General features: G+C 43.3%; 1 protein-coding gene and 1 long non-coding RNA gene across 3 annotated transcripts in view; one reads left to right on the forward strand and one right to left on the reverse strand.

The window, feature by feature from the left end:
• Positions 1 to 10,045, forward strand: part of LOC138770824 (uncharacterized) — a 45,632-nt gene extending 35,587 nt beyond the window's left edge. Inside the window, exon 3 of the long non-coding RNA XR_011359511.1 lies at positions 9,140 to 10,045. This is a non-coding gene — a long non-coding RNA (uncharacterized lncRNA). The remainder of the gene's footprint in view (positions 1 to 9,139) is intronic.
• Positions 9,466 to 14,713, reverse strand: part of LOC138770823 (threonine--tRNA ligase 1, cytoplasmic-like) — an 85,105-nt gene continuing 79,857 nt past the window's right edge. For both annotated transcript variants that reach the window (XM_069950074.1, XM_069950073.1), the window contains exons 16-19: positions 12,775 to 12,879; positions 12,137 to 12,209; positions 11,662 to 11,776; positions 9,466 to 10,025 (exon numbers count right to left, since the gene is read on the reverse strand). In XM_069950074.1, coding sequence (XP_069806175.1) covers positions 9,877 to 10,025; positions 11,662 to 11,776; positions 12,137 to 12,209; positions 12,775 to 12,879 — 442 coding nt within the window. In that variant the 3' untranslated portion in view covers positions 9,466 to 9,876. The remainder of the gene's footprint in view (positions 10,026 to 11,661; positions 11,777 to 12,136; positions 12,210 to 12,774; positions 12,880 to 14,713) is intronic.

The following is a 14,713-nucleotide window of genomic DNA, read 5'->3' on the forward strand; positions in this document are numbered from 1 at the left end:
TCAGGTCACGATCTATAGCAATCTTGGTGTTTAAGGGTGTCAGTGACAGGAGCAGTACCTGTCTTTGACGGATCGGAACCTGATCAGTTTCCCTGACAGACGTAGGAATAAGGAAAGTTGTTTTACAAGCCCCTGTTTCTAACCCAGAAAGGAAAAGTAGCAAAGCCACTAGAGATACAGTATAAGTTTTTTTCAGAACTCTTATGCAACTCTTTACTGTTTGCCAGCTTAAGTTAGAGCTAGTGCTAATTTAGTTTAACAGTCTCCCGCGCTCTATGCAAATTAGTAGTTACGGTGGGCGGGTGTCTACTTCAAGTAGTCACTGTCCTGGGCCGGCTCCAGCGCTGTTAGCACGCCCCTCTGGGCGTGTGTGGAAAGCACCGTTTGGTGACGTGATTAGGGGGGGGCGGAATTGCACGTCGGCCACGCCGACGTCTTTACTAAGCTGCACATGCGCAGTACAGTGGGTGAAGCTGCTGTTGTACTACGCCACGCAGGCGCAGTACAGCAGCGTCTTCTCCGGCTGCACTGCGCATTAGTAAAGACGTCAGCGTGGTCGCCGTGCAATGCCGGCCCCTCAATTACGTCACCATGCGGCGCTTTCCACACATGCCCAGAGGGGCGTGATAACAGCGCCGGAGCCCAGGACAGTGACTACTTGAAGAAGACACTCGCCCACCGTGACTACATGATCAGCCAATCAGTCAGTCAGTATAATGCCATCTCTGAGTCTCAGCCTGCTCTGAGTGGGATGTGTAATATACTGGGGACCTAATATTGGGGTGTTTAAAATACTGAGGACCTAATACTGGGATGTGTAATATACTGGGGACCTAATACTGGGGTGTGTAATGCTCCTTTTGTGTTTTTCTGACTGTAAATTCTAACTGGAAAATTTTGAACCCACACTCATGATAGGCCACACCCCACCGAGACCACACCCACAATAAGCTACTCCCCCTTTCAATGCTAAAGTGTCCCTGGAAAAAAAAAATTTATGTTGGCAACTATGCATACATTACCTGCTCGGCACCGTGGCTGTGTGAGGCTCCTGGCCAGGAGCTTCACTGCAGCCACGGCGCCGAGCAGGTAATGTATGCTACAGGCCGGGGCTGCGGGTTAAAGGGGCTAGTTTACATATCCGCAGTGGAATGAAAATTCCGCTGCAGATATGTAACCCATAGACCTTCACACTTCATGGATCCGCAGCGGATTTCGCTGCAAACCTGCAGCATGAAATCCGGTGTGGATCCAGTAGGTGTGAAGGCACCGTAAAGGGGTATTCCACTGAATGATAACTTTTCTTATGTTGCTGTCCATGGTGAGACTAACAATTCATTCCATTCCAGACACAAAAATCTGTGTATGTGAGCCTTTCTCTTTGTCTCCTCTTCCTCCCCCTCCCTTCTGAGACAGCTGATGTAAACAAGTCCCTAGCAGGTTTTATCTGCTACATTGTAGTTTCTTTGTAATGCTGGGAGGGTTAGTCTAAGGTTAAGTTGCTAATAAACTTACTGTGATGAACCCTTCCAGCATTAAAAAGAAGCTACAATGATGCAGATAAAGCCAGTCAGAGACTTGTTAACACCAGATGTCTCAGAAGCGAGGGGGAGACAGAGAAAAAAGCTCACACACACATTTTTGTGCCTTCAGCAGAAAGCAGAAGCTCAGAACTAGGGGAAGGAGACTGAAGAGATACTAACAAGTATGGAAGGAATTGTTACCATCTCACCATAGGCAGCAACATATGAAAAGTTATGTTTGAGTGGAATACCCCTTTAACTGTAATAAAGTCTTCTTCCGTTTACTGCACTACAGTTCACCAAATGTGTGGGAATCCTCTAAAGCAAAGTCTGGTTTAATTAGACTGTATGAGCAACATCTTCAGTAGCAACACCAAGCTGAATACACTATTCCCCACATGCTCCAAAGCATCTACAGACTGTATTCCAGTAAAACTGCTTAAAGAGCTGCCTACCCCTAAAGAAAATGGTGACCAAATGTTTACTGTCCCCTTTCAGCCTTGTACTTCACAGCCTCTGTCATATCAGAAGTTTTTACCTGAATCGTTGAACAAAGACTGTCCGTAAAGATGAAAAAATGGTTTCATGCATCTGAGCCAGTTTGGAGACCAATCTCGACAACATAGACTATCATCCTTTCCTTTCCCATCATACATAACTAAATGGGAGACTGAACAGCAAACTCCATGGATTTGTGCCATAAATGTTCAATCTCTTGCAAAGCCCCACAAACCAATCCTAAAATTGTCACCAGATGTTACAGGGTTCAATCATGTTTGCACCGTATGTTTCCTGGGGTCTCTGATGTCTGCTCGCACTGGGGCAGGGAGCGGGGATTTATGAAACACATTCAGTGGGATTGCCCTTTACTGACCCAATCATGGAATAGAGTTTTACCATTATTGCAAAGATTACTGGCGTCTCCTCCTCAAACGATCCAGCAACCCTACTGTCATCTATCAGGCCGAGGCCTAGTATGTTCTTATAGCCGCCAGAGTGGTGGTCCCATGCAAATAGAAGAACACAAACTCACTGCCAGTAGCACAGTGGCCCACTGAGATCTTCTTATACACAAAGCAATTATTGGCCGTATTCGTCCGATAATCGTTTTGTGTAATAGAAGACAACGATCATTGTCTTTCAACAGGCTGAAATAGCAACAATCTGCAATAGGAGCGGCGGCAGCAGACCGCCGCTGTCTCCTATGGGCTGCCCAGACGATCTGACGATCACCTGGGCAGCACCCCCATGGTTCCCCCCGGCTCTTACCCGCTCCTCATCGCTCACTGTTGGTGCGTGTAATAGCGCCTGCAACGGGCGGGGGAGCCAGGGGCAAGCGAGTGCTTACTTGACAGGTCGATGCTCGCTCACTCTCCATATCGCCCCGTGTAATAGGGGCACAACTACTAGCCGACAATACAACTTAACACTATAACCCCCAGAAAGCTCACAATGTATACTCAACTTCCCATGTGTTATACAATTTTTTTAACTTTTTTTCTTTTTGGAATGTTAAGAGTTTAAGTTTTGCAGAATCTTTTTCCGGAAAGAATCCAATTCAAGTTAGCTTCCATTGTAGTTCTGCAGTGTCACTAAGGTGCACATACTGTATTCCCCCCCCCCCCCGCCCCCCAATAAAATGCCCTCTTTAAAAAAAAAAAACTGCACCTCTCAAAATATGCAAAATAGCACATAGGAGCTTTAAGCTTTTTACAGAAACTAAAGCAGAAGGGGGGGGGGGGGGGGTGAAACCTCATTTATTCAACTTTTTTTCTTTTAACATGTGAATGCATTTTTTTTTGGAAGAGCTGGTTGTAACAGAAAATGCAACTTACATGCCATATGTGGCCCTAGTTTCCTGCTTGACTCACAGGCCTAGAAACTACACCCCTCAAGAAATATATCTAGGGGTGTAGTGAGCTTTTGACCCTTTGGGGGTTTCATAGAATTATTTTTTTCCAAGATTACTTTTGGTTATTTACTGCGTGGTGCGTCATGGTGAGTCTCTCTGAGGTATTAGGGAAGTGGAAACACCTGAGAAGTGACCCCATTTTGGACCCTACAAGTGTTGCCCTGATACAATGCATGTGACGTCAGTTCAGAAGTACTGCCCCCTCCCTTCCTGGTCCCCAAATATTGAAAACCATTTCTTGGAACAGGACACATTGATGTGGCACATCATACATAATACAATATCATATATATATATATATATATATATATATATATATATATATATATATATATACACACACACATATATATATATATATATATATATATATATATATATACACACACACACACAATGTTCACAGCTAGTTTCTTACACCACACCCTCAAATTTCGCATGGCACTGTACAGTCTCAGCACTTGATCTGGCACGTCAACCCCACCCATATACCTATCAGAGTCCAGGATGCAGTCTGGCTTGGGGGTTTCTGAACAGGTGCCTTGTACTAGGACAGGGGGGGCTGCAATAGGCGGGCATTATTGGCAGTATCAGGAGATATAACATCTGTTGTTCCTATACCTGACACATAGGCTACTGTATAATGCCCTACCAGGCCTTCTGAGTGTTTACCGACACAGGGAGAAGCCTTTTTTTTTTTTTTTTTATTACAGGGCCGCACAGTGTCACTGTTTGAATACAGGGTGATTAAAATGGGTGCATGAAGTATTATCTAAGTTCCCAAGAAGGGGGTCATTGTAACGGGGGGGGGGGGGGGGGGGGGTCAGTCCTGGAGGTCTTCACTTCGTATGTCCTAACCCGACTGGTGTCCTCTGATGCACTCTCACACACCTTCTATGTCTTCTATGTCATCACACCATGCCATGCCCTCTTACTTGGTAGCACATGCTTCATCTACTGAAATACACTTCTCTGGGATTTATCCTGGACCAAACATAGAACTGAAATGGTTCATGAGAGGCCATAACTGGGGTCATCTCAGGAAGGGCACACTCTATTGTCCTTATAGTGTGGAGACCGAAGATTCACTTCAGAATGCACCCTGGCCTGGATACTGGGATGTGGTAGAAAATATCCATGTCCCCATAGGCCTAAGGGCCCTATTACACAGGATGATTATCGTGCAAAAAAATCGTTACTGTTTGAATATAAACGATAATTGTTTTGTGTGTATGCAGGCAGCGATCAAAAAATAATATGTCTCCTTGATTGCATCTTTTAAGCCGACCGTAAAATCATCAGTAATTGACCATTATCATTCTCTGTGTAAGGGTCCATTTACACAGAAAGATTATTTGACAGATTATCTGCCAAAGATTTGAAGCCAAAGCCAGAAACAGACTATAAACAGAGATCAGGTCATAGAGGAAAGCCTGAGTTTTTTCCTCTTTTCAAATCCATTCCTGGCTTTGGCTTCAAATCTTTGGCAGAAAATGGACCCTTAGGCTGCGTGCACACTACGGAATTGCCGCGTATAACCCGCGGCGTATTCGGTCGCTCGTCGCCGCACGCAGCGACGCGCATTTCCGCCGGTGCCATAGACACTATTCTATGCACGGGCGGATTACGCGTTCCATCGAAAGAATTGACATGTCAATTCTTTCGACGGAACGCGTAATCCGCCCGTGCACACCTCTCTCTTTCAAATGGGAGGTCTCGCGTGCCTCCGCTCAAAGAACTGACATGCCAATTCTTTGAGCAGAAAGGTGCGCGAGGCCACCCACTGAAAGACAGCAGGTGGGAATCAGTGCGGAGTGCGTGGGCTCCGAGTGAAATCTCTGTGCCGCTTTTTTAGTGTGAACAGGCCCTAAGTAGTAGATGTATCAAAGACAAGAAGTGCTTAGTGTTTCTCACTAGGAGCTGCACTGTGGATTGGATTGTTATCTGGCAAAAGAAACTAATAAGCAGATACAATATGGTTAGAGAAATCACAGAGATAACCCATTCTTGGGTCATTACTTAGCATTAAATACATTTCCACCCTCAGATAACTTTCCTGTACCCTCTCTGGCCTCCGGAAATTTCAGCTAAATATTTGTATAGTGAGCAAAGCAAAGTGATGACCAGGACTGTTATATGCTGGGATGATATACACAAGTCAGAGATAAGAGCACAGGATACAGCAAATACATCAAATATTCTTTCTATAAGAGTAAATGGTTAAACTGGAGATTAGAACTTATGTTGCCCTTTATTTTATTGTTATATCCCTGGGACATAGAGCTCAGAATTGAGCCCCTGTGCTTTACAGAATGGATAATGGAGTCTGTCTATGGCACAGGTGTCAAACTATGGCCCCCCAGCTCTTGCAGAACCACTATCACGCTAAAGCTTTGGCTGTCCAGGCATGATGGGAACTGTAGTTTTTTGGGGAAAAACAGCTGGAGGCACACAAATCTGACACCCCTTGTCAATGAGATTTGGAGCTTTTTAAAGTGAACCAGAGTGAACTGTGGACATACGCAGCATGTGGGATGTTATGTACAGAGATGTTTTATGACCACAAGAATACAGCCGCACGCTCCTGGACCTGTTCCTTGTTACTCAGGCAACATCCATCCCATAACAGGAAAACTTTTTTAGGGAACTCCATCCTGCACTGAGCTGCTTACTCACTCTGGTTGTCGTCATCCTCCTCATCAGAGATGGAGAAATGATCCTAGTAACAATTACCCTACATGAAATAAGGGTAGGGCTAATGACGGATAAACAATGCATAGTAATGACTAGGCTGTATCAAACTAAGAACAATGGGAACAATTAACAAAATACCAACATATAAACCAGTGCACATAGTATGCCTGCAGCCACCACAACAAGAGCCAGATTTAAAGGGGCAATCTAATGTCTGGTAGGCATAAGAGCTTCAGAAGCATAAAGCATTGCTTATCGGTCTGTCCCAGCTCTGACAGCACCAAAAATCCAAACTTCTTAACAACCCTCCCATGCCACCAAGAGCTGCTACAGAAGTTTGCAGCAGCTGCTGTATTCATTGTTGCCTGTCTGCTTCTCTGCCTGTGGCATTGTTTAGCCCAAGGACAAGTTGTCAAACAAACCTTCATTGTTTCATGTATATCCCCCCCCCCCCCCCCCCCAAAAAAAAATAAAAATAAAAAAAATAAAAAATTATATATATATTATTATATATATATGACTGGAGTTGAGAAGCACTGCCCCATGCCTGGTGCTGCAGCTCAGTTCCATTAAAGTGAATGCTGCTTTGGGGAACGCAGCTATGTTTTTCTAACCCTGGATAACACCTGAGGGCTGTGTGTAGGCAGCAGTCCTGATGAGTAATTTGGTTTGCTTTGAGAATTAATCTGGCCAGCAGGGTAACCCATTTTAATCTTTCTGAGACCACCCCCTTCCCTTTATCATGTACTTCCCTGAAAATGGCAAGAAAAAAAGACTGTATATTTGGGTTAAATGATGAATTCAAAAGACATTTAAGAGGAGCAAATCTGGCATACAAGGGGTTACCTGGGTCCTAAGTCCAGGGTTTGTAGACTTGCAGAGCAAATAGTCCTGACTATAGTGGAAAGCTCCAGCAGATGGGCAGTGTGTCCTCTCACTATAACGCTATAGAGCAGTGTGCAGACAACACAGGCCCATTGTCCTATATCTACAAGAGATGCTTATAGTGGGTTCAGAAGACAATTCACCTACATACAGAGCAGGCAGAATGCATACATGTACCAAAGACTGGGTTCACTGTATGATGGGAATCCACCAGTCTGCATGTATACTGGGCGCACAGCCAGGAATCTGCAGAACAGGTTATTTCTGGGACCTGCTAGAACTTGTTATTTCCAGAAAACCCTATGGAAATGAGATGCCAGGACGATCACGGCATCACATACAGCAGACTTCCAGTAAGAGCTCATAGTCCTACTTCCATCTTACTGTATACTATATCCATCCCAGCACCAGAACGGCTTCACAGGGTGTATGGCAGTTCTCTAGGGATAGAGCTGAGCTGTGATACCAGATACAACCTATAGACAACAAAGGCGATGCTTCTGTAGCACTGTTACGGAGGGGGATGTGGGTGCCCAGATTACATTTTAAAGGGATTATCCAGCATTTATATTATATATAATATATATATATATATATATATATATATATATATATATATATATATATACATACACACACACACACACACTTTTTATATTTTTTGAATACTGGATAACCCCTTTAAGGATGTGCTTTATTATTTCCAAAATCAGCACGCAGGCCGTGTCTATCAGCTCTATTCAAAGAGCACATCTTTGTGGAGGATTATATGAATAAATCTCTGAATAAGGCAGAGCACATACTATATGACCCAATACTTATCAATTTACATGTTCCCTTACGTGACAATAAAGATGATCTACCAGTGGTGTTCTCAAGGATTGGTACTTGCTGCTGCCTTAGGGCCCATTCACTACATGATCTGCAGCAGATTTGATGTTGCAGATAGAACAGTGGAGCACAGCACAACTGCAGCTTTAAAACTGCAACATCAGCTCTGCTGCAGATCATGTACATGTGAATGGACCATTAAAGTGCACCAATGGTCTCAATAAAGAAAACATTTTGGCAGATCCTAGATATGCCACAATTTTTAATGTGTGTTCAGGCAAAAGTGCTGAAAAGAACAGGGAAAACTGTGTGACTAGCTTTTCTCCCTGTTTTGTCTACGAGATCAAGACTCAAAGACTTGACTTATGAGATAGTCTTCCCAAACTGATCAAACGTTTTGATCTGTCTCTATGAAATAGCAAACGTTTATTTAAATGACCATGTCCATTTACGTAGTATGTGCTGTGGCTTTTAGGGGGGGGGGGGGGGGCAACAAACAAAAATTGGCTGTAACATTAGGGCCTTACTACAACTTAAAGCGTAACTGTCATTTCAGGGCCATTTTTTTAAAAACATTAAATATCAACAGTACAAGCGATTTTAAGAAACTCTGTAATAGGTTTTATAAACCAAAAGAGTTTCCTTCTGGACTGAAAAAGCAATCTCCCAGCCTCCCCCCTCACTTCAGAAGAAGCAGGATTTAGGAGTGACTGAGCACGGAGCCGTCCTGCACAGCACAACACCCTGCAATCTTCTCTCAGTAAGTTCATAGATAAGCACTGAACTTTCTGACCCCTGAATCCAGCCCAGAGAGTCTACTAACAGCTGACCTTCATGTCACCTCTTCCTGCTCCCTTATCTCCCTCGGCCCCTCCCCCCTCCATAAGGATAGAATGGAGAGAGCAGAGCCCGTCTTCACTGGCTTCTCTGTAATGAAGACGTGTTTGCCTGATAATGCAGATAAGAAGTCGGGGGGAAGGCTGGGAAATTGCTTCTTGAGTACAGAAGGAGGACCTATTAGAGTTTCTTAAATAAAATCGCTTATACTACTGATTTCTGCAATAAAAAAAAAATATGACAGTTACGCTTTAATAACAGTACCATATTGGACTTCGATAGTCAGGGCATCATGAAGCCCTTTTAGGTCATGGTCCTCGCTACTGTGCCCATTTGATTAATGATGGTAAGAATATACATTAATGTTTATAAGACCTAAACATAAGCTCCTGGACTTCCAGCTGCCTCACATACAATGGCTGTAACCTGTTACAGGACACACTGTACATAGTGGTAGAGGCAGAAATACCCATGGGAATTCACAGACTGTAATTTCGGAGACCACAAGATGAGCTACTTGAATTACAGGAGCTCTGAATGTCAACAAGCCTCGGGCCGCACATGTTTGATTTGGATGGAAGATGGAGAAATCCACCAGGGCAATGCATAAAACATGTTGTACCTGCGCCAAAGTGGGAGAAAGGTAAATACCACGATACACTATAGAAACACACCCTGGAACCAAACCACTCTGTGCTTAAATGTTACGGGGATCATTCTGAGACATGAGACCACAAAGCACTGTCTGCAAACAGGACTTTATGTAAAGTACAAACACTAAGAGACTCTCCGATCAGATCCTTTATTATGTATAAAAATACAGACAACACACAGAGGATGTGGTTTTGGCTTTTCAGAGAAGTGATGTTGGGCATTTGCAGCAATGACATGGACATGGTTGGTAGCAACCAAGAGCCTAGGCTGATGGGGACCGTCCATGCGAAGTTCTGCCGCGATTCTTTGATTCCAGCCACAATCTGGAAAAGACGCTCTGAGTAGTAAATGACCATCCCCTTATATCAGCCCTGTGAATGGTGTGTTCCCTCTAGCACACCACTAAGCTCTACACCAACAAGAGGTCTGCTAGTTTCCAGGACCATAGCTTGTTGCAGAGATGGAAGCCATAGCCGCTGGGTCAGCAGAGAACACACCGCTCTTCCCTGAGATGACCTTTCACGAGCAACTTGTAGACACTCATAAGCTCTCCTCTGCGTTCTTGACCCGAGTATCCCGCAGCTCGGTCAGCCTCACAATCAGCTCCTTCATGTTCCGCTCTCCGTGTTGCTTGCCATCCCTTGTCCGTACATTGACTGTATTGTTCTGCTTCTCCTTTTCACCAACCACTATAAAAAAATGAAGAAGAAAAAAAAAAAAAGACATTCATAAAGCAGCACATGGAGGACGGAGGAGATACGCTGCCATGCCTCCACCAAGCTCATTTCCATATGTAAGTAATAGAAGTGCCTGAGCGGGGATGGTCCCAGACCTGCCTATGCCTCCAGTCAAGTGGTTTCATAAGATGTAAATGGGTGAATGAAAAAAGCTGGTTCTGAGCATACAGCCATGGATGTGTTTCTAGGTACACATAGTGGAATAGCACAATGCACAAGGCATTCATGTATTCATTCATATGTTATTCCTCCTGTATTCATAAAATGACCACTGGACAAAGATTCCTCTAGCCAAATGGGAGTGTCCCTATAGTCTGCCAGGCACTAAATGGACACTGTCAGACTCTTAGTGACAAGGGGGTGGGAACACATAGCTGTGAAATTATTTATGCATTACCAGGAGGCATAACAGAGGAATGGTACACGGTGGAAGTCTAAGAAAAGATTCCCCAGAAATGTTATCTCCTCAGGGCAATGCAAGGTCTTCTGATCTTTTGCTTTTTAAAGAAAACCTTTCACCCCAGCACTCGGGGCAGAGCCTGCCGACCCCCCGATACAGCCCCCGATACTTACCCTATCCTGCAAGTCCCACTGCGGAGAAATCACCATCCGGCTCTCTGTGCGCGATATGTAAATGAAAAAAGAGACGAGTGCAAAGTCCATAGGAAATCACTGGAACTTAATCACTCATCTCGTGCCATTTACACACCACACGCAGACCACCAGGTGGCAATTTCTCCGAAGAGGGACAGACTTCACGAGCCGGACTTGCAGGACTGGGTAAGTATCCAGAGCACTACTGGTGGGGTCAGGCGGGTTCTACCCCATGTGCCGAGGTGAAAGGTTTCCTTTAAGTTATCCTTGTGATCAGACATGTATTCTTTATACTGAAGATAGGAGATAACTTGTATAAGTAAATCCTTTACGAAAACAATGGTAAAATAAACTTGTCTATTTTTTTTAAATTAAATAAAAAAAGGTTTGATTAAAATGAATGTGTATGAATGCAACCTCTATATAAGGCTCAGAAAACCACTATAAAAAGCAGCTATGTTTTTGCAAGTTCCCTGTCTGGCATTGTCTTCCCATTCACTTGACTACAATACCAGATGCAGCTTATAGACACGAGTGTGGAGCCCAGCAGAGGTATACAGGAGCTATCTGCACATTTGTATCACCAACACCATAAGAGTTGTTATTGAGTGGTGGCTTTCTTCCTGAGTGTCACATCTGTTCCATGAGATGACAAAAACACTTACATGAAGTCAGATAAACATGATATTAATAACAGGATTGCCTACGTTTTATGAGAATTACTTATGTAAGGTTCCCCCACAGCCTAACAGGACTGGGTTATCCAGGATCAGAAAAACACAGCACCACAATAATACCACACAGCACCTGAGGGCAAAAGTAGTGCTGTCTCTGACGTAGCTACATTTTTCAAATCCTACATAACCCCTTTAAATCCCTCACCATTTTTTATCATCTCTGCTTGCTATCAGTCTAAGTGAACACAGTTTGAAGTAGCACATCTAATACACCACCTTCTAGTCTAATATCAGGCTGAGGACTGCCCATCACATACCCAGAATGAAGTTGTACTGTGCCAGCTGTGCTTTGCGGATCTTCTTGTTGAAGGTTGTTCCCTGATCTGTATCTAAGTCCGTCATAAATCCCTGGTTGTGGATCATCCTATAAACCTGTCAGGAAGAGAAATAGAATTGAACATAAATGATTGTAAAAAATTAACTGAACACAATCATTAACATTACATTATACACCTATAGTCGATATACACCTACCAGCCATAACATTACAACCACTGACCGTAGAAGTGAACACTAAGGTACAGAACTTATAGGATCAGCTGCTAACATCCCGCTGTCAGATACTGCAGTACACCTTCAGGCGTCCTGTGGAGTCCAGGCGTGGACAAGGGAGACCTACACGCTACTGGGCAGGCTTTAATGTTATGGTTGATCAGCATATATGTTTTTCTATGTACTTTGTGCTGTGCACAGACACGTTACAATAGTTGGGGGAAGGAATAAAACACATACCTCCCGGGCATAATCCTCAACACTGGCCCCTGTGGGAACAACCATGACTTGGAATGGGGACAGCCAGAATGGCCTGGACAAGACAGATTAGATACATTATACAAAGATATATACTATATACATGCATGGATTTTCCAAAATCGATATATTTGTGTGTATATACACATCTATACATTTATAAATTTGCACATTTAGACATATGCTTATGATCCGTCACTGCTTCCTTAACATAAAGGTTCACCATTTAACATAATATATTGTATTGTAATATCTTTATAGGGGCATGGTCTCCATTCTTAAGGTACGGAGCTCCAAATGACAAGAAACCCCCCCTCTCTAAACCCGGATCCCAACTCTGAGATCATGGATTAGCTGTTATGGCCAGGGGGAATTCGGTTCAGTCATAAGATGGTATAACATGGCGACCATATGATACATAGCTGGGCTCCACAGGAGCTGCTCTTACTAAGTGGGAGAGGTAAGAAGTCTATACTGGGGGCTAATAGTAATCCGTCCAGAATTATGGACAGATATTCATTCCAGAGAATACATAGTTTATCTTGTCATAGTGACTCCGCAGATTATCAGTGTCTCACCATACAGGGGATATGTCACAAGTAGCACAGATAAGCACTTACCACTTCCCAGCGTAGTTTTCTGCCAGAACCGCCAACATCCTCTCCACAGAGCCGAGCACAGCCCGATGGATCATGACCGGCCTCTCTGTCCTCCCATCTTCCTTACTATCACAGGAAACAGAAGACAGACAGGGTTAATATTTTTACAGCATAGCAGACCATATGATGATGGCGACAAATACATTTTATATCTCAGTTTTCAGGATCTGTGGGGGTCTTGGTGGGTCAGACCCCCACCGATCAGTCTCTCTCTTCCTGAATAAGAAAAAAAAAAAAAAAAAAATGAATAGCTCAACAAATAAAGTTCATTTGTTAATAAATATATATATATATATATATATATATATATATATATATATATATATATATATATATATATATATATATATTTAATATATTTATTGTTTGGCTTTGATGTACAGTATATGAGCAATTGTAATTACGATTGTAACTAAGGGCTATCATTTTCTGTATTATGGTGACAGATTTAAGGTGCTCCTCTGCGATCATTAATTGGAGAAAATGAAAAATCGCTTTAGCTAATAGGACCCTTACCCAGACCTTAGTACCCTAAATAGTCAGGATTCCTGTCTACTGGGATCTGTAGACACAAAGGAAACACAAAAGCTTAGGAGGGGAGACTTGATAGATTCCTCTTTTACAGACTTATGGTCATATTAGACCGCCTGATGCCTTATGTAAGCGAGCGCCAATCTGCTAAATCGACGATTGCTTACTGAGCCTATTACATTACTGGAGGTGGCGGCCCCGTCCAAAAGCACAGGGGAGAACACCACCAGGTACATGGACAGGTACATGTACACAGTTTTGTTTTGTTTTTTCCACACAATCGACGGACGTGCATTGCTATTACACGTAGCCATGCGGGGTCAGCGGACGATGATTTTAGGTGAGGACCAAATCAGCCAATGATAGTTGTCATCAGCTGATTGTTGTCTCTATTACATGAAGCGATAATCGGCCTGATTCGGTAATAGTGCCCTTAGTGAGTCTGGTCCAACACAGGCATCAGAGTACACATGTGGATTCTCTGCCTACTTGGCTCTGAAAAGAAATTAACCCTTTAACATTCCACAATGTATCTGTATGCCAGGGATTCCCAACTAGAAAGCAGAAGGGAGTGAATTGACCGTCACACACTAGGCTATTCAGGCAATTTTAACTTTTTTTCGTTGGACATCTTAAAGTGCCACTGTCGTTTACATTTTTTTTGCAGAAATCAATAGTACAGGCGATTTTAAGAAACTTTGTAATTGAGTTTATTAGCCGAAAAATGCATTTTTATCATAAAAAAGCAGTTTGAAGCTCTACCCCCTTCATTGTTCTCTATGGAGAGGGGAGGGGTGGAGGGAGATGAGGCACCAAAACAGGACAACAAAGAGTTAATTTACAGCTACATCACAGGCTCTCTCCTCTGACAGTCAGCACTGACCTCTCTGACCTCTGAATAGCAGCTTTCAGGCATGCCCCCGCTGTGTAGTCCTTTGTTCTCTGCTTTCTGTTGCCGACTAATCTCCATCCTCTCCCCTTCCCTCTCCATAGATTACACAGGGCCCGAGTGATGTAAAACAGTCGAGATTTCCTGATAATGATCAGTGGATGAGAGAGAGGAGGAAGGGGGGGACCTGGGGAAAGTCTTTTTGAATGCAGATAATGGCATATTTGCCTAATAAACCCAATTACAAAGTTTCTTAAAATCGCCCGTATTTGATTTCTGCAAAAAAAAATTGAAAGACAGTGACACTTTAAGGACACAGTAACCAGAGGCATCTTATGCAAAAAAAAAAAAAAAAAAAAAAAAAAAAAGGTCTCCAATTTATCTTCAGGGCCAAGATCTGCTGGTGTTTGCAATAGTTGCTCCCCTGACCCTGTCTCACAGATGCTAAGGAGGTTTTATGGCAAAAGAGAAAGTCTCTTT

This window comes from Dendropsophus ebraccatus, chromosome 13, assembly GCF_027789765.1.
Source record: "Dendropsophus ebraccatus isolate aDenEbr1 chromosome 13, aDenEbr1.pat, whole genome shotgun sequence".
Lineage (NCBI taxonomy): Eukaryota > Metazoa > Chordata > Amphibia > Anura > Hylidae > Dendropsophus > Dendropsophus ebraccatus.